The sequence below is a fragment of the Mus caroli genome, unplaced genomic scaffold (genome assembly GCF_978045245.1).
Source record: "Mus caroli unplaced genomic scaffold, Mus_caroli_1 scaffold_12, whole genome shotgun sequence".
In the NCBI taxonomy this organism is placed as follows: domain Eukaryota; kingdom Metazoa; phylum Chordata; class Mammalia; order Rodentia; family Muridae; genus Mus; species Mus caroli.
The window spans coordinates 723,555-737,619 of record NW_028227267.1 but is presented as its reverse complement, the minus strand read 5'-3'; the positions used below and the strand labels follow the sequence as shown (position 1 = coordinate 737,619).

At 43.2% G+C, this 14,065-nt stretch overlaps 1 protein-coding gene and 1 pseudogene across 1 annotated transcript; one reads left to right on the top strand and one right to left on the bottom strand.

Moving 5' to 3' along the window:
• Window positions 1-11,472: 11,472 nt before the first annotated feature.
• On the bottom strand, window positions 11,473-12,582 carry LOC110309851 (NHP2-like protein 1 pseudogene; annotated as a pseudogene).
• Window positions 12,583-12,813: 231 nt separating this feature from the next.
• LOC110309309 (X-linked lymphocyte-regulated protein PM1) lies at window positions 12,814-13,585 on the top strand. Its single transcript, XM_021181893.2, has one exon. The coding sequence runs from the start codon at window positions 12,900-12,902 to the stop codon at window positions 13,524-13,526; it is 627 nt and encodes a 208-aa protein (XP_021037552.2). The 5' UTR covers window positions 12,814-12,899; the 3' UTR covers window positions 13,527-13,585.
• Window positions 13,586-14,065: the final 480 nt, after the last annotated feature.

The window sequence follows — 14,065 nt, the reverse complement described above, 5'->3', positions numbered from 1 at the left end:
ATGCACAAACCCTATAGTTCTCTCTCTCCCTCTCTCTCTCTCTCTCTCTCTCTCTCTCTCTCTCTCTCTCACACACACACACACACACACACACACACACACACACAAGAGATCTATGAGGCCCCAAGCTTGGAGCCTGAGAAATGGAGAACAATCTTGGTGGCTGGTAAGGAACCATCTGGAACATAGCTTGTGTTTGGTAGGAGTGCAGCTGCTGTGCAGAGTCAGGCATAGGCTGGAGCTGAGCCTTAGGAGTAAGCTGAATGGAAGGGCAAGAAAGATGGATGGACAAAGGACATGTAGGCAAGCAGGTCAGGTAGGAAGCCTCGAAGTAGGCCACATTAATTGCATGGTCTGAGCCGAGCTGAAACCTCTGGAATATGAGAGAGTTCTCTGCCTGTCAGTTCCTTGGCACACTCAGACCAGTGATCAGATGATAGATGGGTGGGAGTCATGGCCACTGGGGTAACAGATATCTACCTCTTTATGGTAGGGGATCAGGTTGAGAGAGTTTCACCCTTTCCTTAGTCTGATAAGTTCCCGGGTCTGGCTTTCCTGGTATGTGTGACCCTAGAGTCTCACTTCACTCTGATAAACCTACAAGAGTGGCTCCATTTCTACTCTCCTAAAGGCCATTGTTCAGTCTGTAATGTGTAGAATGCTGGAAGATGGCACTATCTGTGCATCTATGTAGGTGCAAAGACATCCGGCATCGTCAAAAAGTGAATCAAGAATTGCTTGTAGAGTGCTGAAGAGCAAGGCTGTATGAAGGAGCTTCTCTTCTCTGTCACTCAGTATACTAGATATTGGCCAGATTTAGTAACCACTAGGGGGATATAGAGCAGCCAACATCACATCAATATGTAACCCCTTTTGGCACCTCTCCCAAGTATCTCCCTGGGTCCTCATGCCTTCTCTGAAAACCTTCAGAGAAGGATAGGCGAGTTCTCTGTTGCCATTCAGGAAACTAACTTGTAGAACAGACAATGGCTACAGAAATCATCTCTGGAAAATGTGGGGGCTCTCTGCCTGAAGTGTGTTGATACTGATGTTAAACTGAGTAGAAGTGTCATTTCTAAAAATGAAACTAAATTCCTATTATCTCGAAGTGCACAAGACAATATTCTACTGAACTTTGGAACTAGGGAAGATTTTACTTCCCAGAAGAAAGCTGGGCACTTCTTTGAAGATATGCTGTTTAGTTATAACATGAGGATAAATTTAATATAGAAGCAAAATAGCACAATAAACCACTCCAGGGATTGGCAATACTCTTCTGGTCACTTTACTGGAATTGTTTTCTGATTATACTGTATCTTATTCCCATGTAGTTCCATGTAATCTCCTCTGCCCCTTCTAGAATAGACTGCCACACTGAAAAAATAAGCTGCAGTTGGAACAGATGTATCCAGACTTGCTGCCTTCCACCTCTAAAACTAGCACTCAAGGGGTCAACACAGAAAGATTGGCAGATGTTTAAGGATAGCCTGGACTTCATAGTAAACACCAGCCAGACCCTGTCTCAAAAAGCAAGCAAGCCAGGCTGGAGAGGTGCCTCAACCACTAGAAACACTGGCTGCTCTTTCAGAGGACCAACATTCAATTTCTAGTACCCTTGTGGTGGCTCACAATAATCTGTAACTCCAGTTTTGAGAAATTTACCCTTTCCTGATCTCTGGTGGCACTGGACACACATGGTACACAGACATACATGAAGACAAAATACTCATACACATAAAATAAAATAAGTACGGAATCAAGTTCTACACATACCACGTATCAGAGTGATAAAAGCCCAAAGGCTGCAGCATCAACTTCAGTCAAGACAGATTTTCTGTCTGAGTGTGTGAGTAAAGGAGGACGATGTCCTCTCTGCCACAAGTCTTTTGTGATATGAATACCACATTGTTCAGTACTAGTGTGCTTGGTGGTTTAGTGGTCATTGGCCCTGCTTGATAGTAGAGCGAAACTGAGAGCTAGCTTCCTTGTCTACACACTTGGCCAGGTGTTGCTCAGCTCATGCAGGTATGGTCAGTAAGACCTGATCCTTGAGGAGTTAGTTGTCAGGCAGCAGAAGACAGAGAGTGTATGTGTGGTAAGTGGTGGTTCAGTTACCAGAGTCTGTCAGGCCTGTTGCCAGATGGTGGTCTCACTTGTGGGACCTCATGTATTAGTGGATTTTCACTTAGCTGTGGTCAAATCCCAACAAGAAACTTCTTGAAGGAGGAAGGTTTTACTTCAGCTCACAGTCTCCCTTATGTTGGGGAAGGCAAGGTAATAGCAGTGACTGTAGCAGCTGCTGGCTCACATCTATCTGGTAGACCAGAAGGCCCAGAAAGTAATGGCAGTGTTCAGCTGGCTTTTTCCTTTCCCCAGGCACCCCAGCCTGTGGGATAGTGTCTTCCACACTCAGGGCGGGTCTTTTCTCCTTAGTTAAATCTCTCTGGAAATACCTTACAGACAAACCCAAAGAAGTATCTTCTCAATGCCCCATGTGTTCCTTAGTCCATTCAAATTGGCAATAGAGATTAGCGGTTCATCTCCTTCCTGGCTCCACCTTCTCCAGCTTCTAAGACTGTTGCCACCATCAGGCTCGGCTTACCTGCATCCTCAGGTTTCACAAATAGTTCATGGCTCGCATGCTCTCAGCTTCCAATCTTTGGAAATCTCCCAGCCAAAAGCAATTTCAAGTTGGGTCAAAAAGAGTCCAAAGCAAAGGATCCAAGCAAAAAGGTGTTTGATCCCCAAAGCTTTTGAGTACACAAGTTTTCACTGAGAGCTCATTACAGACGTGTTCTCATTTGTGCCTATCCTTTTCAGATGTTTTAGTTAGCTGCCCCATCTCTTCTCATGGTTTGACACTTCAGACATTCTAAGACTTCTTAACTGTGCATTTAAGAAGCTCTTTGTGCACCATGAGATAGAATTCTCAGGTCTGGTCCCCACTGGGCCTGTGCATCTTCACACCAGCTAGCAATGGCTTAATTTTACCAGAATGGTGACTTCATACATATGTTCAATTTAGCCCATGTCTAATATGTCCCAATTTTAATGCTTCTTTGGCAGAATCCTCTGCTCCATTCCCTTAGCAAGTCTGTCTGTCTCTCTCTCTCTGTCTCTCTCTCTCTCTGTCTCTCTCTCTCCCTAGCCTAGAGCAATTTTTAAAAGTGCAGAAAATCATATGATTGTACAACAGGCCACTGGGCCTTTTGGGGACCTCCAAGGGTTGACAAGGGGCTCTGAGGCTCTGGAGCCAGCAGTCATCTGCACTCTTATCATGCTCCTCGAGAGGACCAGGCTGGAAGCTTTTCCTGGGATATATTGAATAAAATCTCTTGTAGCTTTCTTTTTTGAAGTCCACAGGGCTCAGGTTACACTTGACTATGCTTTGCAAGTTTTAGCTCTCAAGGACCCATATCTGTGTAGAAAAGCAGAAGTTGTGGCTGAGTTTAGAGCACTTGTCTGGCATTCATGGAATCCTTGCTTGGTTCAATCCTTAGTTATGGTACACCACCGCTAACCAAACCAAAAACTTCCCTCCTATTCCAGGAAGGCCATAATGATTCAAGACCCTACCTTGGGCTCTCAGAATGTACAAGAGGTGTGGGTCTAATTGGTAGGTGGACAGGGCTGTGACCCTACCTGCCTTTGCAGACAGCCTGGAAAAATCCTGACCAAGTAAGCCGAGAAAGCCTGCTGGTTGATTTCAGCACAAAGTATTCATTGAAAGGGTATTTGTTCTCTCTTTGATGATTACCTTCTTCCTAGCTTTGACTCTCATGTCACAGTCCTGAGTGGGAGCTTTCGATCTTCCAAACAGACACATGTATTTAAATTTGCATCTGAAAGACACTGACTCAGCCAGAAACTGCCCTTTCCCTAGGCCCCACATGTATGGTATCCAGTCCATTCCAACTGGTGTAATAAAGCACTTTAGGCTAGGTAATTTATAAGCAACAGATTTACTCAATTTTGGAGGCTGAATGATCCGGACTTGAGGCGTGTATAGATTTGGCATCTGACAAGGGCTTGTTTCCTCCAGAACAATCATTCTTTCTTTTACTCTTTTTAAGAATTTGTGTGTGTGTGGGGGGGGGGGGGGGGCTGGAGAGATGGTTCGTTAAGTGGTTAAGAGCACTGACTGCTCTTCCTAAGGTCCTGAGTCCAAATCCCAGCAACCACATGGTGGCTCACAACCATCCGTAACGAGATCTGACATCCTCTTCTGGTGTGTCTGAAAACAGCTACAGTGTACTTACATATAAATAGTAAATAAATCTAAAAAAAAAAGAAAAAAAAAGAATTTGTGTGTGTGTGGTGTGTGTGTGTCTGCAAATGTGTACGTGCATGCTTTTGCATGTTTATGCATGTGCCACAAATGACCGGAAGGGGGTTCTGAAACCTCAGAGCTGCAAGTTACAAGGGATCAAGTTGTGTGACATGGGTGCTGGATCTAAGTATGGTACTCTGATGGAGCAGGAAGCACTCTTAACCACTGACACATCTCCACAGGCTCAGAAACAGCCCTCCATGGTACTTATTTACATATGCACATGGCACCCTCATCACCTAACCACTTCCTAAAACCCCTAGACCTCAATCGCATTATCTCAGAGGTCAGGTTCAACGAAGAGATTTTTAAAAAAAGATTTATTTATTATTATACATAAATAAACTGTTGTTGACTTCAGATGCACCAGAAGAGGCATCAGATCTCATTACAGGTGGTTGTGAGCCACCATGTGGTTGCTGGGATATGAACTCAGGACCTTCAGAAGAGCAGTCAGTGCTCTTACCCGCTTAGCCATCTCGCTGATGCCCTCTGCTGGTGTGTCTGAAGACAGCTACAGTGTACTCATATATATAAAACTAATGAATGAGATATTTAAGTGCACACACAGTCAGATCATTACTGTAGGAATTCTCCAAAAGGCAGAAGCTAAGAGTTAATGCATAAATGACTGCAGGACAGAGGGTGGGAGGCAAGCTGCAAATACCAAGCAAGGTCTGTGAGAGCAGCTTCCCAGAGGGCAATGTGGAGGTGCCAGGCCGTGGGTTGTGGGCTCAGCCTCTGCCGGAAGGACAGACAGCATGGAAGGATCATGTGTCAGGATCAAGGTGACAATCTCATCAAAAGCCTGACAGCTAGGGCACTAGGGATATTCTGGGGACTTACAAGGAAACAAGATGAGAAGTTTGATATCCCTTCAGTGGCTTGATAAGTTACTAGCATGTTTGCTAAGGCTTTGGAGCCTGCTTCATCGGGGAGATAATGTAACAGGTAGGAAGGAAGATTGGGCTATTAACATTTTTCCCCAAGAGGGGTAGCTCAATATTTTCTGCTCTTTTGAATTTATCAAATTCTCCCATACCCTAGGACTGACATCAGCTGAAGACAGAATTTCACCTCCCCAAAGCTGGGTAGTTTTAGTTATTCATCCTATGTTTCTATCCCTCCCTCAAAATCCAGTGCTTGTAAAAACCCCAGTGTGTAACTGTGGCTCTCGCATTAGCTGTAAATGCACAGACACAGTTCTAGATGCTACCAGAAAACACATCACTGTTGGAATGCAGCCCACGTTCTCCTGTCCCAGTTTGCCTGTGGCCACCCCTTGAGACCCTCTCTTGTTCTCCCAGCAGAAGGAAATATTGCAACCTCTAAAGATCCAGAGAATTCCCCACAACTCAATAATGAGATGCCTCCTGGGTCCTTAAAATCTAGACCTTGCCACTTCCTGGGCCAGTGGCATCAGCATCTTTAGGAAATGCTGACTCTTAGCCCTGCCCCCAACCCTGCAGTCTAGAGCATTTGCATTAACAAGATTTCCACAGTTTGTGAAAAGCACTGCTTACCATCCCTACCTCCCAGCCTCAGCTGCAACAGAATTCCCCCATGGTTTAAAAATAAACTGGATGTTCTGCTTTAATTTGAGGTTCCAGCTTGACGTTGGTTTTCTAGAAAAATCCTCAAAGGATTCAAACATGTGAGTTCTCAAACTCAAAGTCAGAGGTAGTCCCAGAGATGAGACCTGCTGGGAAGGTCACAATCCAGTCTTGAGGAACCTGGAGAAGTAGGAGACATTCAGTGACAAGGGTCAGGAAACACCTATGAGCAGTCTTCAAAGCTCTGGAAGCTATGAGGCTAGGCTCTTTCAGTGTGTCTGTCTGGAGTGGGTCAGCAGTGAGGAGAAAGGGTTTCTCTGCCAAGACTGAGGAACGACTTGGCAGCATGCAGACTCACCCCGATTTGGCTTATTTGGAAGGCAGCAAGGAGTAGATGCTGGGGAAGATCAAGCAAAGAGCTTTGACGCCTGGCAAGGTCCTCACACCATGGCCTGGTTAGGTGACTCTCTGGCGTTGTGTAGTCAGGCCTCATTAGGATCACTTGGGCATGATTTAGGAGAAATATGCCTACCCAGGTGGAAGGAGCAGAGCATCTTGCAGGTTAAGCCAGGTTTATTTGGCATGAGTTATTGCTATTGCTTTGGTGCAGCTGGTTTGGGGCTGCTGGTGCCGAGGATATTCAAGCATCTGTTGCATAGTTGCATCAAATGACTTCCAAATCTCTTCCAATGCTGAACTTCTAGTTTCTCTATGCCATCTGAAGCCCACCAGTGAAATTATAGTGAGTGAACTTGGAAAATAGATTATTTCCTTATTTGGCCTCATTTGGAGTCTCAGTTTCTGTGGCCAAAATTACAAAGCTGCTGCTTTCCTACATTAATCAAGATGACTTAGGTTTTACTTGTCAGCTGCCTTTGGCATGGCAGTAGGTCTGGGGAAGGGAGGGGGGAGAATAAACATTTTCTATCTGTTAGAAATGTTAAATCTTCATTGCCAGACAGCAACTCCTGGCTCTATAGCAAAGGCCAGTCTGGACCTCTGGGCTGGTCTGCTCCAGAGGAGGGTAGCAAAGGCCTATCGAAAGTGTTGGTGTTAGTAATTTTCAAGGAGGTAGGTTTTATAAATTTAATGCCTCAGAGCAGCTAAATCCATCTTTGAGTCCTGAACCTTGGGCCACAGAATATCTGAGTCACCAAAGTTAACTTTGGCATACCATCTTCTTGGTCACCACAGGAACCGAAGAAAGAAAGGGTCCCGTTCTAAAGAGCAAATGAAATTGTCACTTTTTCCAGAAGCAGAAATCAGGGTCCATCATGTTGCTGCCTTTAAAGGGTTGACACCCAGGCACTGAACACTGGAAATGAGTGAAGAGGGTCTCAACTCCATGGAGGGTGGGCCTAGGAAGATGGGAGAGAATGGCCATAGCTGTGGAGCAGATGGCTGCTGCTTTTGACTCTGTGCTCCTCCCTAAAGGTTCTGTGCTTCACTCGGCTTTTAAGCATGGTCTTGCAAGAGCACTAGTTGGATTTCAGCCATGGGGAACCTATTTTCTTCCCAGATCTTGAGTCGAGTCATTTGTCTCCAATCCTTCGAGCTTGTATTAGGGCATTAATGGCAGCCATACATAAGGCTTTTGCTACAGGGTGACTGGGTTCTGGCCCTCATGATCCCTTCTGTTATGCTCTACATTGTCTCTTGCAGTTGTGGGCTGTGGTCATTTCTTCAGATGCCTTGAAAAGCTGTTGGCATTGTTGTGGTCCAGGAGTCACTTTACAAACAGTACAAACAGCAATCTCAGTCAGACAGGAATGGTTTATTGAACCTTAACAATGGTCAGACCATGGATATAGTTCAGATTGGGTCTGAAACTATGATGCCAAATGTCTTTTTCTGTCAGCTTATAAAGGAAAAAAAAAACAAACAAACAAACAAAAACCACCATGAGTTCATGCTCAGGTGCTGGTCAGCTCTGACTCAGCTATTTTATTTTAGATATAAGTGTTCATATTGAGCTTTAACTTGAGAGCCCTATGTAACGCTTTGTGGAATTTCTTAAGATTAACAAACCTCATACAGAAAATAGAGAACATAACAGGGAATATGGCCAGCATGACCCTGCTCTGAGTCAAGTGATTTTTTTTTCTGTGTTAATGACTAGCAGGCATATTACAATAACAGTATGAAAGAGATGGCAGGCATAGAACAGAATGGCTATAGCTATGCTGGGGGTGGGCAGGGTGTCAGATCATAACAGCCATGTGGACTCAGCTCAGAAAAGTGTCCACAGAGAAAAGAGACGGGTCTAGGTCACGTACCTAACTGGTAATAAATGCACTCAAGTATTCCCATGCCCAGGTTTCTCTCAGAAATGTGGCTCTCAGAGTTGAAAAATTCAACCTACTTCTGACAATGAAGGCCTGCTCCAGGATCTCTGCCAACCTATGAGAAAAAATGGCAAGAATGGTTTTTTGCTTTTTGTTTGTTTTTTTTTTAAATATAAGATACAGGTTATACACAATTCTAGTGGCTTGTTAGTAACAGAGGGACAACAGGCAATTCTTGCTCTCCCTGAAGCTTAGACTTCATCCAGAAGCAAATAATGATTCTTGTTCTGCTGTGGTGTTGCTGAGATGGTCAGCTTGTAAGTGTGAGTGCGTGCATCCTGGTAACATCTCCAGCAAGAGTGTGCTCTGCTACTGTCATCTGGTCCCATGACTTCAAATGTGTCACAGTGAAGATATTTCTCTTTGCTGAGAAGCACTGGTTCCTCACATGAGATGGCCTGGCCCAAATCATTACATCTTTGTAGTAAAGCAGAAAGATCAAGTTTTTGGTGACAGGAAGGCTTAGGGAATCAATATCTAGCTCACGTGGGCTTTTCAGACTCAGTTTGTTGAACTCTCTGTTTTCCATCTGTAAAGTAGAAACAAAATCAACCTTATCTCACAATGCTGAGGCTAAGCAAGCTAACCAGCTAGGCCTGACATGCTTCTGTGCAGCCTCCTGATCTGATTCTTTGTGTATTAAACATGTACTAAGTCTTACTCAAAGAGATGTCTGGGCATTCTTGAAGCAAAATCTTACAGCTCCCCATGCAACTTTTTATTACAGCAAATAAACATTTCACAGAGTGGCTCTATAGATAAATTCAATATAAAAGATGGATTGGCAGAGAAGGGCTAAATGAAGCTCAGATGCCACTCTAGACATATTTGAGACTTGGAATGCTATAGATATTTCCCTACAAACCAGAATTAGTTAGGATAGCTGGCTGTCCAAACAGAAAAAAATAAAAGTAGGTCTCCAGTTTGCCTCCCATATGAAAAGAAACCCTTGATGGGACTGAAGGTTTACATTTAAAAACTTAGACCATGAGATCCTTAAACTTGAAGCACAGTCATTGATCTCTTATATGTGGCACACAAAATGTTGAACTCAGAAAGTGGAAAGAAAGCTGGACATGGTGGTGCATGTCTTTGATCCCAGCACTTGGGAGGCAGAATCATATAGATCTGTGAGTTCGAGGACAGCCTGTTCTACAGATTGATTTCTAAGACAACCAGGCCTACAAAGAGAGATACAGTCTCAGAAATTAAAAAAAAAAAAAAAAGTGAAAAGAACTGGCTGTGGTACCTATAATCTCAGCACTAAGGAAGTTAGGCAGGAGGGCCGCAAATTCCAGGCCAGCCTGAGTCACATAGCTAGACACATGATCACATAGCTGCCTTAAGATAATAATAATAATAATACATTTTAAAAATAGACACATTGGGCTCATCAGAACCATCTGCAGATATCATAAAAACGTTAAAAGATCAATGACAGACTAAGATAGTTGCAGTAAATAAAACAAATGAACTATTATATTAGAAATATAAAAGAAGCATACATCAACAAGAAAAAGAAAACCCAAGGGAAACACAGGAAAGGTCATGAAGAAGAGGAAACACTCACCAACATACACCTAGCCAGTTCCAGCTGAGCATGAACTCAGCCCTCCCAGTCACTGGGGAAATCAAAGTTAAACTCACAGTACCTCCCATCAGATTTGCAACAAACAAAAAAGCCTTACTTAGCAGGATATGGTGGCTCACACAAAGACCAGGCACTCTGGAAGCTGAGCCTGGAGTCCAGGAATTCAAGTTACCCTGCATGCAGCATAGCAAGACCCCTACTTTTCTCTCCCACACAAAAGTCTTCTTAGAGAAAGAGGGAAAACAGGCTTTTATCCAGGAGCTTGGGTAGGACTGTGAACTGGTTAAGTACACTTGGCAGAACAATCTGGCTATATCTACAAGTTATAGTAACCTGGATGACCTTCAAGATGGAATGAATCCACTAGAATATATATCTACATGGTCAAACACTGTGGAGCTGTTGATGGAATGAATGTAAGCACTTCACATCTGCCAGTATAGAAGAATGCAAACATGCATGTGAAGGTAAAGTGATAGTGTATTAGACATTTAGAACAGGCTAGTGACTGGGTATGCCATGGAAGTGAGGAGAGTGGGATTCAATTAGGGACCATAGCCTTTCATTTCATCTGTCACATCATGACATGTACTGGGACGGCTGAGTTCATGCTTGACTGGTGCTGGCTAGCTGTATGCTTGTGAGTGTTATGGTTTTTATGATTTTAAGACAGGTTCTTACTAAACTGCCCAGGTTGTTCGTGTGTGTGTGTGTGTGTGTGTGTTTAGTAGGAGGGCTGCTTCTAGGTGTCAGATCATGCCTTCTCATCTTCCTTCAAGAGAGGGGATCCCAGATTCATACCTGTTGCTATGATGAAAGAAAGTGGGAATGAAGGATTTATTTTATCTAGAAATTCTAGGTTAGACTTCAGAGAGGCCACAGTGGCAGACACTTGAGACACTAACATCATATCTACAGCCAAAAGCAGAGAGAAAGTACCACTTACTTTTTACTTCTTACTTTTGTGCTTATGTCCATTTCCACAATTTGGAACTCCCTTCCTACCCCATATTGGACTGTTTTTTCCACACCAATGAACATTTTCCCCCAGACCTGCCTATAGGCCAACCCAATGTAAACAAACCCCTATTAAGATTCTCTTTCCAGGTAATTCCAGGCTATATCAAAATGACAGTGAAAACCAGCCATCACTGAAGTGGGAATTTCTGATTTTGTTGGAGACTCAGTTTTGTTACATGATGTTTTTCTAGAAACTGTCCTATGAGAGGATGTTTTGCTGAAGCAGACACATGGAGGATGTTTTGCTGAGAACAGATACGTGGTGTTTTTCTAGAGGTTGCCTGGTGAAAGGGCATGGAATATTTTGCTGGAGCAGATGTTTGAGAGGACATGTAATGTTTGGAAATAGTATAAGGATGACTCAGCAGACAGTGGATGCTTTTGCATTGGTTCACCTTGGTTTCTTCACTGATCTTCATTTGTTGTGACTCTGTAAAGAGAAATACACCAAAGAACTTCTGATGGTATTCCAGCTGCTGCCTGTTGCTTCTGTTGACTTGTGCCGATCGGCCTAGCCTCGAGGTTTCTTCTTTTTTTTTTTTTAAAAACGAAATATGAACATATTTATTAGGATGCTCAGTAATGAACATGTTATCACTTTCTTCATGTGAGGGAGAATACACCTGACCCATGCTGTGGGAAGAACAGGATAAGGGCTCCCAACACGGGCATCAAATGGTTCCACAAGACATCCCCATTTACCAAGGAGAGGATGTTTCCTGCTAGCATTGACTCTGCTATAAGTTCCAGCAAATTGGCCACGATCTCCACAGAATCCCTTTGAACTGATACTGCCCCAGATATAGGAGAATATCAGGCTACATACATCAAAACCACACAGGACATTAATAAACGGCTCCCAGACATAGGCCCAACATCAAATTTCTTCAAATGATAAGGGGTGGGAGAGACTGCTACACAAAGGAAGTTCCTCGGTGTCAGTAACATTTATGGAGCTCTTATATCAAAGGCACAAGGGGCCAGGCTTACTGTCATCCTACCCTGCGCACTGGAATAAGTTTGCAGATGAAAGTATACACTGTCCCTGGCTTAAGTTTCTCCTGGTTCTTCCTGTTGTTAAATGGTGACATTCTGCCTTTCACCTGTCCTAGCTATCATTTCATTTTTTATGGTAGAAGAGAATGAAGAGATGGTGAAAAATAACCTTATTAAGACAAAAATAAAATTATAAAACGCAGATGTAGTACAATATAATAGTAACTGACTGAAAATAGTACATGCTAACAGACAATATGATACACAAACAGGGTGGCAGTAGACAGGAAAGGGCAGAGGCCACAGCCTACACCAAGAGCCTTTCAATAGACTGCTGAATGGACTGGATCTGCTGCTTTAGTTGCGAGTCTTCTTTGAGGGTAACAGAACAGGCGATGACTGGTCTGGAGACGCCACAGGCCTGTCCTAAGGCCTGCTTGGAGCGTACAAATACATAGGGGACATTCTTGTCTTCGCACAGCAGAGGGAGGTGCAGGATGATCTCCAAGGGCTCAGTGTCTGCTGCCATCACAATGAACTCAGAGATGCCTCTGTTTGAGGGTTTTGGTGGCTTCATTGGCTCCTTTCCGAAGCTGCTTGTAGTTACATGACTGTTAAACAAGGTCCGACAGCTTCTTGGTGAGGTGGGCATCTGCTAGGGGATAGGCCTTCGGATTCACGTCAGCCTCTGTCATGGCTGCGGTGCGCCGGCCTCGCCGCGACTCGACGACAGCCCACCTTAAGAGGGACTGAGAGGTTTCTTCTTGATCAAGTGGCTGCTACTGATTTTTTGGTGTTTTGCTAGTGAGCTGGAATGCTGACAACAAAGATTGGTATCTCCCCAAAGAAGTATTTCTAAACAGGTCTACAACTCTCATTTCCTATTAACCCTTCATTTCCCCTACCGCTGGTGAATGGTGGGCTAGAAGGGAGGTTGAAGTCTTAAAGAACCATAATTAAAGTTGGTTTTGGGAGTTCTCCAGGAAGCGAAGTTCGTGAGGAAGCATGAAAACGTAAGTTTCTTAGTGGAAAGGCAGCATTTTGAATAGTCTCTCGAGACACCAATGGAAAGCTCGAACATGTCAAGTGATGAACAGCAAGATGGGAATGCTCCAGAATTGGACCTTATTGAAGTACAGAATCCAGTAACTCATGATGATGGGAATGCAAATCCTGAAGAAAGAGTTGGAGATATACGATCTACAATACAAAATATCCTGGGAAAATTTGAAGGTGACATTAACCAGAAGCTTCACATAAAGAGAAAACGCATGGAAACTTATATCAAAGATTCATTCAAAGACAGCAACCAGAAATTAGAACAACTTTGGAAAACGAACAAACAGGAGAGAAAGAAGATCAACAACAAATTTTGTGAGCAGTATATAACTACATTTCAGAAGTTTGATATGGATGTCCAGAAATTCAATGAAGAACAAGAAAAATCAGTGAACAATTATCAAAAAGAACAACAAGCATTAAAACTGTCCAAATGTAGTCAGAGCCAGACCCTGGAAGCAATTAAAGTTATGCATGAGAAGTACATGGAGGGTTTGATGAACTTGGAGACCAACAACTACGATATGCTTTTTGATGTAGATGGTGAACTGAGAAAAGAAATGTCTGTGTTTAAAAGAGACATCATGAAGCATACTATGAAGTACTCTTCTACTTTCCCATCTTCAGACTAATGAAGCATGCATATTTTTCACTTGCTGGTACATTTGTAACCAAATAAAAAATTCGCTAACTTTTCTATCTCCTATGAAACAGAGTTTGAAAGGCTCTTTAATCCTTGTTATTCTGATGATTCTAAGAAGGAAGTTAACCCCCAGTGAAGTGATTACAAAGTTAACTAGGAGGTATACTTTTAGAGTCAAAATAGAACTCCTTTATTTTTAAACATCTTTAATCATTTTCTTGCATAAATGTAAGAGCCCCTTTATATTAACTTCCAAATAAAATGTAAATGAATACGTGAAAAAAAAAATAAAGTTGGTTTTGAAAAATCTTCAGCCTACACATCACACAGAGTCTCTTTCCTGCGGAAGCCAGGCTACCAGCCCTTGAGAGTCTCCTCTCTCTGTTTTCCATCTTCCTGTAGGGAGTGCTGAGATTACAGGCATTTTAGAACTACATTGGCTTTTATATGGGTTCTGAGAATCTGAATTCGGGTGCCCAGTCTTGTGCAGAGGCCCTTTAAGTCACTGATCTGTTTCCCTCCCCACAA

Coding starts and splice junctions, on each gene's coding strand:
- LOC110309309 (XM_021181893.2), top strand. CDS start 12,900: ATGGAAAGCTCGAACATGTCAAGTGATGAACAGCAAGATGGGAATGCT.